This window comes from Gossypium hirsutum, chromosome A05 (genome assembly GCF_007990345.1).
Source record: "Gossypium hirsutum isolate 1008001.06 chromosome A05, Gossypium_hirsutum_v2.1, whole genome shotgun sequence".
NCBI classification, from domain to species: Eukaryota; Viridiplantae; Streptophyta; class Magnoliopsida; order Malvales; family Malvaceae; genus Gossypium; species Gossypium hirsutum.
The window spans coordinates 37,165,718-37,180,475 of record NC_053428.1 but is presented as its reverse complement, the minus strand read 5'-3'; the positions used below and the strand labels follow the sequence as shown (position 1 = coordinate 37,180,475).

Here is a 14,758-nt window from a genome sequence, read left to right as displayed (position 1 = left end):
CATCTTTGAAGCCTCTTCCCTTTCCCTCTTAAGAAGTGAGCCTTGCTTTACACCCTTTTCTAGTTTGGTTTAAAAGGAATTTGACTTTGAAATCGACCTTCCCCAACCACTACATCCATTGGCCTACTTTATTCACCTTCTTCCTCCATAGCATTTGGATTGCTAGAAATGCAATCATCTTTAAGAGTCCTATTGAATGAAGATTATATCAAATACAAAGTATTTCTTTTGTTATGGAATATTTTTCTCTTTCTCATGGATTTAAATTTCGAGGCTATCCTTCCTGTCTTCAAATAATGTGGACTACCCCTCCGCATATGGTTGGAACAAAGTCAATTGTGATGGCTCCTCCCTAAGTAATCTCGGTCTTGTAGGTTTAGGAGCTATTATATGAGATCATAATGGTCATTGGATTGTTGGATGTCGTCGTTACCTTGGCAAAACTCCCAACATTATGGCTAACTCTAGGCTCTTCGTGATGGCCTTTTACTAGTGCAAAGAATGAATATTACTAATGTTAATGTTGAATTTGATGCCAAAGTTATATTGATTTTCTAAATCATTCATATATTGATAATGTTTTACTTGGACCATCTCATTTTGTTGATGCAATTACCAAATAATTGTCTCCGGCATACCTTTTGGAAGGGAAACTGCTGCGCTGATGCTTTAGCTAGAGTTGGAAGTCATGTCAATCCTAGTGTTTTGTCTAATGTTAGGAGCTCTCAGGAGGATTATGCTATTTATTTGATATCCCAAATTTTGTATTGTTTTGTAAGTACTAACTGATCAATTGGCACTCGTATGTATCATATTAGTTTTAATTCAATAAAACTCTTCGTTTATGAAAAAGAAAACAAATTTCTTCAAGAAAAGCACAAAAAATAAACAAAGGCAAGTTGAACCTTGAAATCAGTGGGTCCACTATAAAGATAATTTGTTACAAGCATGCTCATGAACTTGAGTACCTATCAAGCAGGCCTATATTCAGGTTAAGGCATTCTTTAATTTTTTAAATATAATATAATAAAAATCTATACTATTGTTTCAAACATCTGGAGCTTAGAGATTGTTCTAAATTCCTATGGATGCAATACTTTTGATCTATGCGCGCCATTTACTTTAGTTGAAGAGGTTAATTGATTTAAGGCAAGCTTTTTAGAAGATATAATTAAATCATAATGGAATCCATTATTGATTATTAAATATAAGCTTTAATTATCAGACACTGGTGAATGTAAGTTGTGATTGTTGTGGACAACCAACAATCAGCATCTAAAAGAACAAAAGCAAAGCCTAATTTACTTTAATCCTTAAAGAATTACGGATTCAATCTAGCATGCTATTAAAAATTGTTAATTAAAGGTGAATAAAACATGTTAAAAACCAACTCCTTACAATCACCATCAAATTACTCTCCATATGAAACTTGTTATGCTGAAATATATGCTGTTTTAATTTCTGAAATAAAATCCATAAATGAAATATCAAAAGGTAAAAAGTCTTGATTACGTGTCACTCCTTTGCAAATTGGCGCCTCTATCTTATTCCCATAAAAATTAAATCAAATTAAAAATCACAAATAAAGCACACGCTCATTCTTTCATGTAATTATAAATTTCTCTCAATCATTATCTTCTTTGAATTTCATCTGTCTCTCCTTTTCTTTCTTTTTTTGACCATCAGAATTTCTGTTTCTGTTTCCTATTTTCATTTTGAGAAAAATAAAGTAGGAAATCCCACACTTCTGTGCTCCATAAAGACCAATAGAAAAGCTACTTCTTTTTTCTTTTTCTCCTCGCATTTTTATTGTCAAAATTCACAGGCACGTCTCTTTCACCTGGAATTTTCTTTCACTTTCAACGAGTTTCAATCAAAATTTCCTCCTTTTTTTCCCGTATCTTTTGGTCTTCTTTTTTTTTTTTTGATTTTTTTGTATAATGTTTTTTAATTTGGAATTGTTTATCTGGTGAAGAAATTAGCTGGAGTTCTGTTGTTTCCAATTGTAGGGCATTGGATTGTTTATATATATATAATGAATTTTGTGAGCTGATTTAGAGGTTGATTTTGTACTTTTTGGCATATTTATTTCAAAGTTGTGTTCTTAGGTTCATTATTAGGAGGCAAATGGGTTATCTGCATTAGGGGAAAAAAATGACAGATTTTCAACCTTTACTACAAAAACCTGAAGCCCCAAGTGATGCCAGAGCTGAATTCGAAAGGGGTTTGGAAGAATTAATGAGTGGGCATTTAGACGATTGTATGTCATTTGCATCATGTAGTTCTAGTAGAAATCCTGATGATGAGGATGATGAGGCTGATCAACTTGTTAGGAGGAGGAGAAGGTCTGATATTGAAGGTGATGACTTAGCCGAGTCATCCGCCACAAGAAGGCGGCAATCTAGGATTTTGAGTAGGTGGGCTGCTAGGCAGGCTCAGGAAATGATAACTACAACGGAGAGGAGGAATAGGGAGTCCGATAAGGCATGAGTTCTAGTATCATAAGTGTTTCTTCGTAGGAGCGTCCACGAATCTGATCAATTATTCTTCGTGCTTTGTGAGCAGACATACATATATGTTGACCTAAAGCGTATACTTCGTCTGAAGTTGTATATGGGTTCCTCTTGTGTTTCTTTATCTTTAGAAATAAATGAATTTCGTTCTGTTCTGATAAGCCAATTATGATTGGCCTTGAAACAATTCATTGCATTGATATTTATCAAACCCAATACCAATAAAACCATTTTACCCTCTACACGTTAAGTAAATTAGAATTCTCATTCCTGAGAGCTACTAGCCATACTTATATATATATATATATAAATATATCTTATCCGTCTACTAATTCATTCAGTAATTGAATCGAACCGCCCTTTTAACTCAGTGGTAGAGTAACGCAATGGTAAGGCGTAAGTCATCGGTTCAAATCCGATAAGGGGCTTTTGACTTCTTTTTTTTCATAAAATATTTTCTCAATTTTTGTTATAGCTATTGCAGCCGCTGAAGCAGCTATTGGATCAGCTATTGTGTCCTCGATTTATCGTAATAGAAAATCAACGCGTATCAATCAATCAACTTTGTTGAATAAGTAATATTAATAATATTAAATTATAAGATTCACCAATTTGAATTAGCATGTACAATATGTTGGAATCTACATCATGTTTTCGAAAACGTAAGAAATCAAAGTATCTTAGTCCTTTCTTATGAGTTGATCCTAAAGGAAATTGATTAGAAAATTTCTGGTAAATCGTTGATTCATCTGGTGTTTAACTATATTTATTTACAAGTTTACTAGATTGAAATTTTATGATGTTCAAAAATTTATAGATCCCATGTCACATTCAGTAAAAATTTATGATACATGTATTGGGTGTACTCAATGTGTCCGAGCCTGCCCCACCGATGTGTTAGAAATGATACCTTGGGATGGATGTAAAGCTAAGTAAATTGCTTCCGCTCCAAGAACAGAAGAATAAAAAATACAAAGAATTCCCCGCAAAAAAGTATGATATAAATCATAGGATGTCCTAGAACTTAAAAGAAAAACGAATTATTTGAGTTTGTTTATTCGAACTTATTAACTAGTTCATTTTCATCGCGGAACTGATTGATTGTCTTCCACTACAATAAATGAACCTTTTCTTGTAGGAAAGACTATACGATATTTTCTTTATATTTACATATAATTAAAAGAAAAATGACTATTAATATAATAAAATATATTTGTAATATGAATACCCTTACGTTTTGCAGAGATATATGGCGCCATTCTAGGATTCCATTTCTTAGTACCATGACCAAAATGAACTCCTGCTTCCAACATCTCTTCCAAATTTATGTTCCAATATCTTCTTGCCATTTCTGTTTGCACTTCCTCTCTCTCTCTCTCTCTCTTTTTTAAGTAAAAAAAAGAGAGATAAGACACCCTGAAATAAATAATAGTTCCAATGGAACCTTCTCTTCTACCGGGGATTGGTCGTTTATCCACGAGCCAAGCCATTACTTTATATTCATTATTCTCTTTATTACTATTAACAAATTAACAACTCAAATGACCACAACAAATATCAACTTGTTCCGACCTAGGATAATAAGCTCATGGGCTTGGTCTTACTTCACCGTCGAGAAACGAAAGAAGGCTTCCATCTCCAAGTTTAATTCAAACGTAGCTCGCTTCTTTTTGGCTGTGAAGCAGTGTCAAACAAAAATACCCAATAAGCATTAGCTCTCCCTGAAAAGGAGGTGATCTAGCCACACCTTCCAGTACGGCTACCTTGTTACGACTTCACTCCAGTCACTAGCCCTGCCTCCGGCATCCCCCTCCTTGCGGTTAAGGTAATGACTTCGGGCATGGCCAGCTCCCATAGTGTGATGGGCGGTGCTGATGGCTTTAGCTGGTTTACATATTGTTTCGATGCTTGATTCCTCTTTCTTGAGAGGGTCAGAGTCGCCTACTTCTAGAGGACAAGGTGGGAATGTTGACAGGCCCAGCACTCAGGCTTCTGCCATTTTGCAAATGTGGAGGGAGTTGGAGGATGAGCATTTGTTGAATAGGGCACGGAAGAGGGTGAAGGAAAGGTTGAGGCAGCAGAGGAATGCTGATGATAATAGGACAATGTCTAGTATGACTTTGAATGAGAGCCGCGAGAGTGAGAATCATAGGAGCGTTGGGGATGTTACTGAGAGTGAGAATGAGTATGGAACTTGGTCGAACGATCAAGGTGTGTTGCAGAATGATCATGGGGATAATAATGGGTCTAATAGGGAGCAGTCTCCTGATCTTGGTGAAGTTGAGAGGGAGAGGGTGAGACAGATAGTTCGGGGATAGATGGAGAGTGGGATTAGTGATCATTCATCCAGTGTTGCCCAAAGGGCTGGCAACCGTAGGGCTGAATGGCTTGGTGAAACAGAGCGTGAGCGAGTTAGAATTGTCCGGGAGTGGGTACAGATGTCAAGTCAACAGCGAGGAGTTCATTGGGGACATAGGGAAGATCAGGCAGTTATAAGAGGTGCGCAAGTTGACCGAGTTCCTGATGGCTCAGTTAATGATCAAGATGAAGGCCAACCAGAGCACATTCAGAGAGACTTGTTGAGGTTGCGTGGAAGACAAGCAGTAATTGACTTACTTGTGAGGACTGAAAGAGAAAGACAGAGAGAACTTCAGGGTTTATTGGAGCACCGTGCTGTATCAGATTTTGCTCATCGTAACCGCATTCAGGTGAGTTAGCTGTCATGAAGATGTTACGTGCCTTGGCATAGGATCTAGTCACAGGTCTAGATCCTTTAGGTCCTACAGGTCTAGACAATAAAGAATTCTTACTTTGGCTTATGGTTATTCAAAAGGCAGATTCGTCCATGACTGAACCCTAATTGCTTATCTAGCCTTTTATAGACTCTTAATAACAAAGAAAAGAGTCCTAATAGAATTCCTAAACTAGAGTTTATGAAGGAAATAAAAACCTAATATAATAGAGAAAATCAATAAAACTAAAACTCTTAATAAAACCTGATATAATAAATAAATAAAACTAAAATTCCTATTGCAATAAAAACGTACATATCAGAAGATTAAGTTTGCACAACTCTAAGAAAGTCACGGTTATAGCTGCCTTTTGTTTGTAAATGCTGCATACAATGATTTTCTGTTTTTCAGTGAATTATATTCAGCTATGGTCTGTATGTCTTTATCTTTTTAACTTTGCTAATTTTGCAAAAAAATGTCTCAAATATGATGCATCTTAAATTGACTTAAATTAAATCTTCATATCTTAAGCGTCTACTAATGTTCTGCTCTTTGGTTTTGCACTAATGATGTTGTGTACATTATATGCTTTCTCCTGATTTGCGCATTTCATAAATTTGCTTGAAATAGAAGGACTACAAGTTTTCCACTCCATTCATGGATGTTAGTTCCATGGTTTGAGTGAAGGTTTTGACTTTTATATCCTGTATGTATTATAGCCCATGTGGTATTAACCTAATTTAATTATAAGGGACTAAGGATGTTCTGCTTTTAAGTCAAGAGCCATTTTACTAGGAACTTCTAGAAAACAAGCCTGTTTAATTGGTTCAAAAATTGGATGGACTCGATTTCTAGTTTAGTTTCTCAAAGAGTTCGATCTATTTGCTTTACTGGGATGTTTGTAAATTGATTTGATTTTCTTAATAGGTTTGTGGTTCTTTCACCAATCAACAAATTAGCCAAAGGAAAAAATATGAAACAGAGAAATCATGAGTCTAGCTTTCTTTCTGGAATGAAAACTTTTCAATATCAATAGGTGGCTCTGTTCTGTACTTTTCTGCAGTGCTGTTCCTTGAGAAGCTAGAAACTTGAGTATTGATTAGATCCGTTTGAATCTTGTGTAATAGTTAACAATTCTTGTGCCATCGTCGTTTATCATATTGAATTTTTAGAATTTTAGTCGCTTGTCATTAATTTCAATGATGCTCTTGGTTGACTTCTATTTTTATAGTAAATCCTTAAATACGTTTTTATTACCTAAGTTTTTCACCATTCATCCCTCTTTCTCATATATTCATGCTAGGCTAGAAACTAGAGGAGGTTAACCTTTTATTTCTTTGTAGAAGGATAATACTTGCTATATAATGATTAAGACTGAAAGTAACATCATTCGTATGTTTTTAGAAAACGTTTTAATTTTTTATGAAAGTAAAATATTAAAAGTATGCTGGTGATGGAATTAGCTTTTATAAATCACTTCTGGACTGTTGTGTGATCACATGTCTTGATGATTGATGTTAATATATATATAGTTTTGCTCTATGAAAATCCTTTTGTTTTCACATGTTGCATGCTAAACTAGCAGCACTCTTATCTTAATTTTGCAGTCACTACTCAGAGGTAGGTTCTTGCATGAAAGACCTGTTGAAAAGGAGAGACCACCTTCAGTGGCAGTGAGTGAATTAAATCAATTAAGACAATGGCACACTGTATCTGGTTTGAGGTAGGAAACTTTTTCTTTCATTCTTAGATTACGAATTCTTTGGAGAATGTTTCACTCTTGTTCAAAAATTTCGGTGATGGTTCTAAAATGGCTAATGTTTATGAAACAATAATCTTATGGGCTGAGGAATTTTGGCAAATGATGCATAGAACAAGATGCATTGCTATAGTACTTCGAGTTTGGTGTTAAGTATTGACAATTTTGTTACTTTCTGTTGATATACTATGCAGCTACACCCATGTACTTATAATATTTTGTTTATTGTTCTAGTCTGGTTATTTTATTGATTTTTAACCTCCTCCTGGTCGTGGAAAACCAGAACAACTTAGTTCTATTTTTCATTTTTTTGAGAAACAATGAGAGATTTGTGATATTTATGGTTTTTTTACGAAAATAAGACATGGATCACAAGTGCAGAGTCCATCTACCTGCATCTAGATTATAGCTTGCACAATTCTCTGCAATGCCCTTTTCAGCTCCAAGTTTTCCATTGATTTCCATAAAAGGCAATTATTTTTCTCATTCAAGGTAGGGTTCCGGAACAGATTAGAAGCAATTGTATGTGGTCAAGCAAACAGCGATTCTGAACCCACGACTAACAATGTCTTCAATGATTCTAGAGATGAAATTTCCCAAACAAATATGTCACAAGATGTCCAACGCGAAAACAATGAGGATATGCAACCTAGGAGTTTGGGAAGTCACTTTGGACGGTTGCCTAATTAAACAAGAAATACTGTTAGCAACATGCTAGCCGTTGAGAGCATAAGTTGGCAAGAAAATGCTACCCAAGGTGGGAATTGGCGGGAACCAACAACCAATAGTGAGAGAGAAAGCTGGCAACAGTCAAGATATGCTCAGTTTAATGAATGGAGAGAGGGAAATGCAGAAGAAATGGATACAAATTGGCAAGAAAGTTCAGATAGTGATTATCGCCAAGATATTCCTGGCAATGTAAATGGAGAAGAAAGTGATTCTCAGGAAGCCCAGAGATTTTGGCATGAGGATGGCTCTCGCGAAGCTGTTGAAAATTGGTCAGAAGGGCCTTTTGATCCTCCAAGGGCACGTCGTGCAACCCCAGTTGGAAGGTTCAGTAGATTTCATTCGCCTGAAGATGATAATGTGTACAGTATGGAACTTAGAGAACTTCTGAGCAGGTATCTGATCACACGGTTGTGTTTTTACACTTTAAAGTAAAATATGACTTCTTGATGGATCTAATTTAATTTGTAGGAGGAGTGTCTCTAATCTTCTTCGAAGCGGTTTCCGGGAAAGTCTAGACCAATTAAAACAATCTTATGTGGAAAGACAAGGCCGTTCTCCCATTGATTGGGATCTGCACAGAAACTTGCCAACTCCAGCCTCACCTGAGTGTTATCAAGAGCAGCAGAGGGATGAAACAAATGATAATCAGAATGATGCTAGTAGCAGGCCTTCACTTGTGCTGCCTTCTCCACCAGTGCCACCCCCACAGCCATTGTGGCAGCAGACTTTACATCACACTAGCTGGTCTAGGCACAGCATGCATAGATCGGACCTTGTAAGCCATAATTCTTAGTCTTGCAACTGCTTATTCCTTAACTACTGAATCTTATCGTTTCCATTCTCTTCATTGTAGTATCTTGTTAGATTTTTCTCTTGGAAATTGGAATAATTTTAACACATAGAGATTAGCTCTAGGAAATCTGATTGAGTTTCATACTGAAGGTAAGTTTATTTGTGGAATTATCCCTTTTGAGAGATATTCTGTTGGATAAGTAACTGATTGAATTATGTATTAGGGGTTATGTTTTCCTTCCTGATTGTGTTTGTCTGTTGTCATTTTTGTTTTCCTAATGGTGAAATTATTGTGATAATAATCAAATTTATAGACAACTCCTTGTGTGACTGCTGGGTTTCATTTTCTCTATGCTCCAAGCCTCCAACTATTTGATTTTCTTAAAGTAGCAATGTTGGTACATTTTCAGACACGAGTATGGTTATATGAACCTTGAAGGACCCTTCAAATATATGGAAAATCTTAGAAAATTTGAACATGCCTGTGCTGCGCACATGCCTCTATTGTACACTCACACCTCAGTAACATAGATTTGCCGCAGCTTTTGTACAGTAATCGCTAGTTGAATAGAAGTTGAATATTCTCTGGAAATATGCCCAGATGTCTTATTTTGTACAGTACATTTTGTTACTCTGCATCTCTTCTGTTATTTATGAGGCTACTTATTTTGAGCAGGAATGGGAGATGATTAATGATCTAAGAGCTGATATGGTGAGACTCCAGCAGGGGATGAACCACATGCAGAGGATGTTGGAAGCCTGCATGGATATGCAGTTGGAGTTGCAGCGACCCGTCAGGCAGGAAGTCTCTGCTGCTTTGAATCATTCAGCTAGTGAAAAAGGTTCGTAAAACTTTCCAACATTTCTTACCTGCAAAGCACTGTTTGGAATTTCTTGAGGTGATTTTAATTGTTTCTGTCGCATTCCAGGTTCAAGTGCAGAAGCATCAAATGATGGTTCAAACTGGGGTCATGTGAGGAAAGGGACTACTTGTGTTTGTTGTGATAGCCATATTGATTCGCTTTTGTACAGGTTTACCGTCTTAACTTTTTCTAAATCTTTCCATGGTCAAATATCATCTATGAAACCTTTGATTGGAAACTCCATTAATGCTTTAATTAGACATTGCAACTGAAGTTTTTGACATTAAAAAACCGGTTGCAGATGTGGACACATGTGCACTAGTTTAAAATGTGCAAATGAGTTGGTTCGTGGTGGGGGAAAATGCCCGTTATGTCGAGCACCTATTGTTGAGGTAATCCGTGCATACTCAATATTGTAAAGAGATGAAAGAACAAAATAGGAGTTGAACAGTGTTGTCCTGCAATAGGTCTAAAAGTGCGAATGTGAGATAAAATGCAACAATTTGTAGAATGATCAGTTGTTGGGGGGAACGCTACACAGTGCATAATACGTGTGTAGTTGGAACAACAATTGGCATCATTGATTCTTCATTCATGAATAAATAAAATGTCGTAGATAGAAATTTTTTTCTTCCCGTTTGTATTACTTGGATTTGTGACGATGGAAACTGTGGATTAGGAGTTGATATTAACCCTCTACTTCATTTTTGCCAATAAATCAAATATCCAAAACTGCCAACTTGGATATCTAAATAATACATTGTGTAAAGAATGATGAAAATAACATACTGTTCAATAAGGATTTAGCCTTCTCCACACATAATAAAAATGGACATCTCCCAATATTATTAAGTAATAATCAGGCTCTGTCATCTGCTGTAATCTCTTTTTTTTTAATATAAATCTTGTATGTAAACATCATTATAATTTTTATTTTAATTATATGGTGTCATAAGTTAATTCGATATTGATTCAAGATTGATGACAATATCATGATAAACAAATTAATCTAAATTTTAATTTTAATAGGATACATATTTCATGTGTTATTATTAATTAGTTTTAAATCGTAAATTTTATTATTTATTGTATGTTTTTTTTAAACATACATTTGTGTTCTAAATTTATGATTTCTAAACGAATAAGCGAATGATAAAATTTCTAATATTAATAATATTGTTAATTGAATTTGTGTCATAAATTAACTTACAATTATTTTCAATTTCAAGCTCAAAACATCAAATTAATTCTGGACAGCAAGTGGATCATTTTATTTATGGACAGAATGGTGTTTACGACGTTCATCATTCTAATTATGGAGTGGAGAAACTCAATGGTATTTACAACGTGGATCGTTCTAATTAAGATTTCATTTCTTTTTAATAATACTACCGGAGAAATCAAGCAGGTATTTAAAATTTTCTGCACAATTAATTATTTTCATGTTTGTGGGTTTTCTGAGTATAAAGTTCGTGTTTGGTTAATAAAAATGAAGTTACAACTCTACTTTCATCTACATTTCGCTCCCAGAAATTATAGTAAAGCAGAGACAATGAGAGGAACATTGATGTTGACTTGGATTCTGATCATCTGCCTCTCCCAAGTAGCAGTGAAGAGCCAATACTACTCGAAGACCCGACCATATCATCCCAGGCCAGTTAAGGTCACCAATCTTCACGTTTTTATGCACAAAACTGCGGGCATTACAGCAGTCCAGGTAGCCCAAGCTAACATCACAAGCAACGATAATAATTCATCAGTGCCATTTGCCTCCCTAGTTGCCTTTAATGATCCCCTCAGGACTGGTCCTGAGCCTGACTCGAAGGTGATTGGAAATGTTCAGGGTATTGCGCTCCTATCCAGAATGAATGCATCAAGCACACAATACATAGATTTTGGATTTAATACCGGTAGGTTTAATGGCAGCTCAATAAGCGTATTTTCAAGGGGAGAACCTGAGCTTGCAGTGGTCGGAGGAAGAGGAAAATTCGTGATGGCAACAGGGGTTGCTCTATTTAACCCTATCATTATAAATGCCACCAATGTCATTTTGGAATTGAACATTACTGTAGTTCATTACTAAGATGTTATTTACAGACTCCGTTTTTTTAGATTGTGAAAAACTCGTATGATTCTACTCCGCTTCATTAGAATAAAAGTATGAGAAATACGTATGTTGATCTTATCAGAATTTAAATTTGTCATACTTGATTATTGTACTTTATCTCCCTACTTGAAATAAACATTATATCTTTAGCTAGAAAAAAGGTTTGTTTATGCGAAAATTGGGAAAGTTGTTTATTGACAACGAAACAAATGTCATATGGTATCAAAGTCAAATATTACAAGGAAGCCAACAAGTTTTCTCTCGGAGATTAAGATTTAGTTTAGGAATTCTTCTCAAAAGTGATTTTTTTACAAAAGCTATTTTTTTCCAAAAGCACTTTTGGAGAGAAGCTAAAATTTTCAGCTTCTCAAAAAAAGTATTTTTTGGCTAATTTTTGGTGTGGGAGAAGTACTTTTTCTCTCAAAAAGCAGCTTATTTGGGAATACTTTTATCCAAAAGTGTTTTTTGTCCCAAAAGCGCTTCTTAGAAGCAATACTAAACACTCCCTAAAGCAACAACGGAATAAACATCACTTATGTTAAAGTTGTGTGACCCAACTTCCTGTTAAATAAGACCCTGATTTATAGTAGAGATTGTAACACCCATTTCTCCTAAGGACCTGAACACAAAAAAGAGTTGGGGGCCGGTGGTATAGAAATAGAAATTTACGATCCCTAATGAGATATTTAGAAACTTAAGTAACTGGTCGGGAAATGTTAGATTTCAATTTTGGTTTAGTTAGATTAGAATCGGCTGGTTCTATAGTGGGAGACAATATGATTAAGAATGGATGGTTGAAATGACGATTGTTCCTAAGGAGTATATATTAATAGGTCTGACAGGAGACAAAATTTTCTCAATTTTGTTTACAGAATTTTTCCTCTCCATAGCATCATCTTCTTCAGTCGTTCTAAAGATGAAAGGGATGCAACTAAAGAAAGCTCTGCACGTTGCAACAGTCGTATGAATTGAAGGTTGGTGGTAGAGAAATTGAGGAACTGGTAAGCTTTCTTATCTCTCTATACTTATGTATTGAAGAAAGAAGTAGAGTAAGAATCTCAAAGCTTCTGTTTAATTTAAGATTTTGAGTTTTAAGGACTAACCACCATTTGATTAACCGATAATGGTTGTCATGCTTAGCTTCTACGATAAATGAGACTTTGACGTTTGGATTAGCTAAGCTATCAAAGTGAAGGAAGCAAGGTGAGCAGGGGTGAAGCTAGAACAAATTGTTAGGAGGGCCGGATAAAATTTTAATTTTTTATAGTTTATAATTTGTAAAAGATTAAGTCGAATTTTTATAATTTTAGGAGGGCCAAAATGTAATTTTACCTTTACTAATTTAAAATTTTTAAAAAAATTTAAGGGCCAAAAGAGCAAATTTACATTTTAGGGGGGGCTGGGGCCCATGCCAGCCCCCCTGTCTTTGCCCTTGAAGGTGAGTCTCTGTACCATGCCTTCTGGATGATGGAGGATGTCTTATGACTTGCATGTATCACGTTGTCTATGTATAGAGATTGCCTAAGGTTGTGTATGTGTACAATACCGTGTGAACTTGCCAATTGTGTGTTGATTGTTTAATGGTAGGCAATAAGTGTTTGGTTAACTAGCGTGATGTATGTAAAATGATAAATCATGCGAAATGTTTGGGTAATATATGTGTGTTGCGGAGGGAAAATTAATGACGGGATAGATGAAGCTAGGGTGAGAAAAGAGTGATTCTGTTAGATACTGCCATACGATAATGTTGTGTGCAAACCAAAAAACAACACAAATAATATCTCCAAAAAGTAGCACAAGATCAAGCTTGAATCATCTGAATATACTTCCTTCTATAGCTTGATTTGATTCGATCTATGAATTAAGGGATGATGATTGCTTAGATCCAATCCAAATAAATCACCAAGATCTCTTGTTAAGTGAAGTTTGGATATCCAGAATGGGTTGGTATATATCCCAAATAACTAAAGAGATCATAGCCTTAAGTAATTTGTTGTCAAAATTTGCTGACTTAAACATGACAGTTTTTTCTAAGTAGTTAGTGCCACTACCAGTCGGCACTAGTTTAAGCACTAGTGCATTTTACAATTGCTCAGATAATTTTTTCAATTACAATTGCTCATGTTATTTATCTAAATAATTAACAAATGAAATAATATAAAGCATATGAATTACCTTTAATAGCTCTACAAAAATAACAAGTATCTCAAAGATATATAGCAATAAAAATATAAGGTATTTGCAAAATCAAACCATTTTCTTATTAAACAAGAATGGATTAATGCAAATGAAATCCATAGAAATACCCATAACTAAATTAATATAGTAATTCTTGTTTGTAAGTATATAATTCAAGAATTAAAAATAAAAACAATTAAAGCTTAAAATTCTAGACTAGAATCCATGTTTTTGCCTAGCCTTTTAACCATAGCCTTTTAACCAGGGTTGGGGACAAAAGTTATGTCTGTTTTGACTCTCTTGGTGCGCGGCTTTTGGTTCATTTTATGTGGCTCTATATTGTGGCTATATTTTTATTTGTGCTGTCATCATACTGTTGTTTGGGTGTGTTGGGCTCTTATGGTGAAGTGTTAAGTGCGTTTATAGTCGCTCATATTGTCTATTTCGTATTGGCTTTTGGGGCATTGGCTTCTACTCATGGTGAATTATCCAGTTTTTGCTGTTTAATAAAATTTTACTTCTATTTTTTTAATTCTTTAACCAAATTAAAGAGAGACATCATATATTTAAACAAAATCAAATCTAAATTTACTAACACAAGTATTTATTCTAACAACAACAAAAAAAACACATGCTAAATATGTTTTCTTCAAATATATTTTTTAATAAGGGTAGAGCTAGGGCAATGGTAAAGGCCTCGGTCTCCTTTAAAATGATTTTTTTTATTTTGGATCTTTTATAATATATAAAATTTTAAATTAGTAATGATAGAATTACACTTTGACTCCCCAAAATGATAAAAATTTGACTTAATCTTTTAAAATTATAAATATATAGGTTATTAAAATGGTGAAATTTTATTTTTTTACTATCGTAAAAATTTATAGGCCCTCCTAATATTTTTTTTGGCTTCACCCCTGATTTTTAATTACAAAATCTACTATAGTGACATAAACAAATCAATCAATATTCATTGTCTTGAACAAATAATGTGCTTAAAATAATAAATAACCATTGGAATAAAAAATTAAAAAGGAAAATCATCTCAAATATTTAAACAATATAACAAGTCGATTTAATATTTT

General features: G+C 34.7%; 1 protein-coding gene and 1 pseudogene across 1 annotated transcript; both read left to right on the top strand.

Moving 5' to 3' along the window:
• Positions 1-1,715: 1,715 nt before the first annotated feature.
• LOC107957438 (uncharacterized) lies at positions 1,716-9,914 on the top strand (annotated as a pseudogene).
• A 959-nt stretch (positions 9,915-10,873) lies between these two features.
• Positions 10,874-11,644, top strand: LOC107961205 (dirigent protein 4). Its single transcript, XM_016897407.2, has one exon. It carries the CDS (start codon positions 10,878-10,880, stop codon positions 11,469-11,471), a length of 594 nt encoding a protein of 197 aa, XP_016752896.1. The 5' UTR covers positions 10,874-10,877; the 3' UTR covers positions 11,472-11,644.
• Positions 11,645-14,758: the final 3,114 nt, after the last annotated feature.

What these genes read in the sequence shown, in the direction of transcription:
- LOC107961205 (XM_016897407.2), top strand. Translation starts at nt 10,878, where the DNA reads ATGAAGTTACAACTCTACTTTCATCTACATTTCGCTCCCAGAAATTAT.